A 2,325-nucleotide genomic window follows, 5' to 3' on the forward strand; every position below is an offset into this window, starting at 1 on the left:
AAGTTGATTTTGAGAAAGCGTTTGATTGTCTGAGTTGGGATTTTTTTAATGGAAATGTTAAGCATATTGGGGTTCGGAGAAAAGTGTAGAAAATGGATTTAATCGTGTCTAAGGTCGGCCTCAATCTCGATCTTAGTGAATGGTTCTCCGACAAGAGAATTCAAACTTGAGAGGGGTGTTCGACAAGGCGACCCACTCTCGCCTTTTCTTTTCATCATTGCGGTGGAAGGCCTTAATTGGCTCACAAAAGCTTCGGTGGCATCTAATTTGTTCCAAGTGTTGAAATAGGAACCAACAATGTTCCCATCTCCTTGTTACAATATGCGGATGACACGTTATTTTTCGGGAAGTGGGGTGTTGAAAATATTGAAAGTTTGTTAAAATTACTTAAGTGCTTTGAGTTAATATCGGGTTTAAAAATCAACTACAACAAAAGTAACCTCTTTGGTGTGGGAGTTGAATCTTGTAAAGTTGAAGACATGGCTTGGTTATTGGGGTGTCAGGTTGGCTCGTTCCCATGCACTTATCTTGGGCTACCGATCGGTGCTAAAATGAATAAAAAGATTAATTGGAACCCGGTGGTACATAAGATTGAAAAGAGGTTAATTGGACCGTTGTATTACTTTTCGCTCTTCCGTGCCCCGTCATGCGTGCTCAAAAAACTTGAGAGTGTGAGATGAAATTTTTTTTGGGGCTGGACGGGTGGTGAGATTAAAATACCGTGGGTTAAATGGGACAATGTTATTCGTCCCCTTGGGGAGGGCGGGCTGAATTTAGGCTCCTTAGATTGCAAAAATATGGCTTTAATCGGCAAATGGTGGTGGAGGTTCAAAATCGAAACCAATGCTTTGTGGGTTAAAGTCATAAAAAGCATCTATGGTAATTCGGGTCTACTTGATTCGGTGGGTCAACCCCACTCTTTTATGTCTAACTCTACTTGGCTTAATATTATAAAGACAGGTCAGCATATCGATTCTCTCGGTGTCAACTTCAGGTCTTCATTTATAAGAGTAATTGGCGATGGCAGTAGTACTTCGTTTTGGAATGATGCTTGGATCACGGACGTACCCCTCAAAGTTAAGTTCAAGAGACTTGCACGGCTAAAATCTAATATTAATGCAACGGTATTCGATAGGGTTACTTGTGACGGTCATCATAGCTCAGGAGTGTGGTCTTGGACGAGATCCCCGAGTAGAAGAACACATGCGGAACTGGTTGAGCTGAACAGAATGGTTGTTGCGGTGATGCTTGTTCCTGACAGGGTTGATAAGTGGTCAATTGGAGGTAGCGGTAAATTCATCACCAAAATTTTATTTGATGAGATCACTTCACGTATCCTTCCACCAGGTGCGAATTCTTTAGAAACTATGCGTAACAACTTTGTTCCAAAAAAGGTAGAGATATTCGTGTGGAGGACGAAACGAAGGAGGTTACCCGTACTATCGAAACTCGATAAGCGTGGTATTGACCTCCACTCGGTGAGATGCCCACTATGCGATGATGGTATAGAGACGGTGGAACATACACTTATTCTTTGCAAAGACACTATTGACCTTTGGAATAGAGTTTGTAAATGGTGGGGAATGAATAATAATACTAACTTGAGCATAAGCGAGGCATTTTGTGGTAATTCTCCATTACATTCGACGACGTTGGGTGCGAAGATTTGGCAAGCGGTGAAATGGGTATGTGGTTATCTCATATGGAAAAATCGAAACCAAAAAGTTTTTAATAATAAATGTTGGAATCCACTGGTTGCCTTGAACGAGATACAATTAAAAACGTTTGATTGGATTGCGAAGCGATGCAAGACTAAAAAGATCGATTGGCTTACTTGGTTAAACGATCCTCAAAGCTTATTAAGTTCTAGTTCCTAAGTGATAATGTGTTAGACTACAATCTTTGTATTTTAGCATGGCTCATTTAGGCTTGTGTTCCTCAGTGTGTTTTTTGTACAGCCGCTGAGGGTTTTGTGAAGGGGGATATCCCCTGCTTGTACAGCATATATTTGTGATTCAATAATAATAATAATAAGACTTTTTTGCTCCGTTGGTCCTTCAATTATACACGAAATTGCAATCCGAGTCCCTCAAGTTTTTTTTTGGATTTTCGAGTCCTTAAATTTGCAAAATTTTGCAATCCGAGTCCCTCCGTATAACTTCCGTCTAAATTGGCTGTTAACCTTTGACATGTTCCATGCATGTGAGGGTAAAATTGTCTTTTTACTCTTTTCTTTGACTTTTTTGCTTCATTGGTCCTTCGTATATACACAAAATTGCAATCCGAGTCCCTCAACTTTTTAATTCGAATTTTTATCTGTTTTTT

The 2,325-nt window shown here is 40.0% G+C and overlaps 1 protein-coding gene across 1 annotated transcript; it reads left to right on the forward strand.

The window, feature by feature from the left end:
• The first annotated feature begins 797 nt into the window (after positions 1 to 797).
• Positions 798 to 1,877, forward strand: LOC139845116 (uncharacterized). Its single transcript, XM_071835348.1, has one exon. It carries the CDS (start codon positions 798 to 800, stop codon positions 1,875 to 1,877), a length of 1,080 nt encoding a protein of 359 aa, XP_071691449.1.
• Positions 1,878 to 2,325: the final 448 nt, after the last annotated feature.

The sequence above is a fragment of the Rutidosis leptorrhynchoides genome, chromosome 1 (genome assembly GCF_046630445.1).
Source record: "Rutidosis leptorrhynchoides isolate AG116_Rl617_1_P2 chromosome 1, CSIRO_AGI_Rlap_v1, whole genome shotgun sequence".
Classification (NCBI taxonomy): Eukaryota; Viridiplantae; Streptophyta; class Magnoliopsida; order Asterales; family Asteraceae; genus Rutidosis; species Rutidosis leptorrhynchoides.

Excerpts from the sequence above, each read along its gene's own strand:
- LOC139845116 (XM_071835348.1), top strand. The coding sequence starts at position 798 with ATGGCTTTAATCGGCAAATGGTGGTGGAGGTTCAAAATCGAAACCAAT.